The 1,760-nt window shown below is 35.6% G+C and overlaps 2 protein-coding genes across 2 annotated transcripts in view; both read left to right on the top strand.

The window, feature by feature from the left end:
• Nucleotides 1-995, top strand: part of LOC101862227 (15-hydroxyprostaglandin dehydrogenase [NAD(+)]) — a gene marked incomplete in the record, with an annotated part of 34,714 nt that extends 33,719 nt beyond the window's left edge. The window contains 1 exon segment of the mRNA XM_013089595.2: nucleotides 101-995. Coding sequence (XP_012945049.1) covers nucleotides 101-281 — 181 coding nt within the window.
• The window catches only part of LOC106013556 (15-hydroxyprostaglandin dehydrogenase [NAD(+)]), a gene marked incomplete in the record, with an annotated part of 22,688 nt that overhangs the window by 6,655 nt on the left and 14,273 nt on the right, over nucleotides 1-1,760 (top strand).

Below are 1,760 nucleotides of genomic sequence, written 5' to 3'. Positions count from 1 at the left end.
ATATATACATACATATATTTATAGATATAAATATAGATATAGATATTATATATACATGTATACAATGATATATAAAGTTTTCATTATCAAAATCCTCCAGACCACAGACAGTTGGAGAAGCCCTCCTACAACTGCTCCGTAGTGACGTCATCAACGGCGCCATCTTGCAAGTGGACAATCAGGGGAAGACTTTCCGCCACATGGAGTGTGTCAACGACGGTGTCACCTTTGACCCCAGCAAGGTCTTCAGCACCTCATTTTATGCCTTCGATCAGCAATGATTTGACCTAGTTCTTATTATGATGTTACATGTTGTTATTGTTGTTCTCGTTGTTGTTGTTGTTGTTATTGTTGTTCTCGTTGTTGTTATAGTAAGCGCTTTACTGTTTTTGCAACACAATAAACTGGAAATCTTACTTAAGGGGTGGGTCAATTTATGGTATCTGGATGGTTAAAGTATTTTAATACTTCAAATACTTGTAAATCTTTTTTAAAAAATGCTTACTCTTTCTGTTGCAATCAACATCTCTCAGAATTCTCTTTCCTTGAACTTTTATTTTGCCCATTATGTAACAAAATGCTGTTTTTTTTCTGAAAACTTCAATTTTTTATAGTTTTTCTCATCTGATTTTTATTTTCTGTTTAATTTTAATGAAATTTTCTGGTTTGTTATTCACACCATAACCTAAAATAATGCAGGTCGAAAAGCGAATCGATGTATTCATGAGTGAGTTACATGGACGATTATGTAATCGAATTCAGAGGCATGAAGAGGAAGGTCAATTATCTGTCTTTTTTTCCTGTTCAAGATATCCAACATCTCAACTGTATAAAATTTTGTGTTGAGTATATCTACAAATGTCCCAAATTTAAACAAATTTGATTAGTAAATAAAACAATCTTTTTTTTACTTTTATGAAAGTTGTTTATTTTCACTATGGCCGCCGTTACCATGGTAACCGTAGACTTAAAAAGAAAATTAAAGTTACATTTTAGAGATGTTTTCCTGTTATAGCTCCTTGTTGTAAGGCTTTGTTTGAAAAGTCATAGTTACCGAGATGGGCTTATAAAACAGCCCCCCCCCCTCCTTAAGGTTGCGAGCAAAACTGTATGAGCACTAAATGAGCAGGGACGGGTAATCCTTTTTTTAAAGTTAAAATAATAGTATCAATGAATGTAAGCGGAAGACAAAACGCTTCCTCAGAGTTACAAAGTTCTATCTGTGGGTGGTTGGCGGGTGCTCTGGTGTGGTTGGCTTCTTCTTTCCTATCAAATATATATCGTCCTTATCTCCCCTTCTTCTTTTTTTATGTTCGTTACTCTCTTGTAACACCTCTAATCTTCTGGCGCTCAATGTGACCTTATGCAGTTGCAAGTGCCGTAAAACCTCTACTAAAACTGGAAACTAAAAGTTCTCTCTGACATTTTTGGTTTTGAGTTACTACTTATAAGACCTTGAGCCTTGAGGTCAGAAACCTAATGTCCTATCTGCTCTATTACAGTCAGAATGATAATCTAAGTCGCTATGAAGCTATTCAAAGAGTGGCATTTAAAAAAGCTTGTCGCACTGTGAAACGAACCAAACAAATGTCACATTTCTCAAAACTAGGTATTGAGCAGACAGAACCTTGAAATTCTGAGGTAGCAAAAAGTGAAAATAACAAGAAAACAAAAAATACCATGATACCAGTTGTTGCTGCTGTGCCAGTTTGTCAGAGCTGGATGTTTGGCATTACGGTCAAACCTCGTTATACCGCCCG

Source organism: Aplysia californica, unplaced genomic scaffold (genome assembly GCF_000002075.1).
Source record: "Aplysia californica isolate F4 #8 unplaced genomic scaffold, AplCal3.0 scaffold00992, whole genome shotgun sequence".
Taxonomy (NCBI): domain Eukaryota; kingdom Metazoa; phylum Mollusca; class Gastropoda; order Aplysiida; family Aplysiidae; genus Aplysia; species Aplysia californica.
The sequence above is the reverse complement of the archived record's forward strand: the minus strand, read 5'-3'. Positions and strand labels throughout refer to the sequence as shown.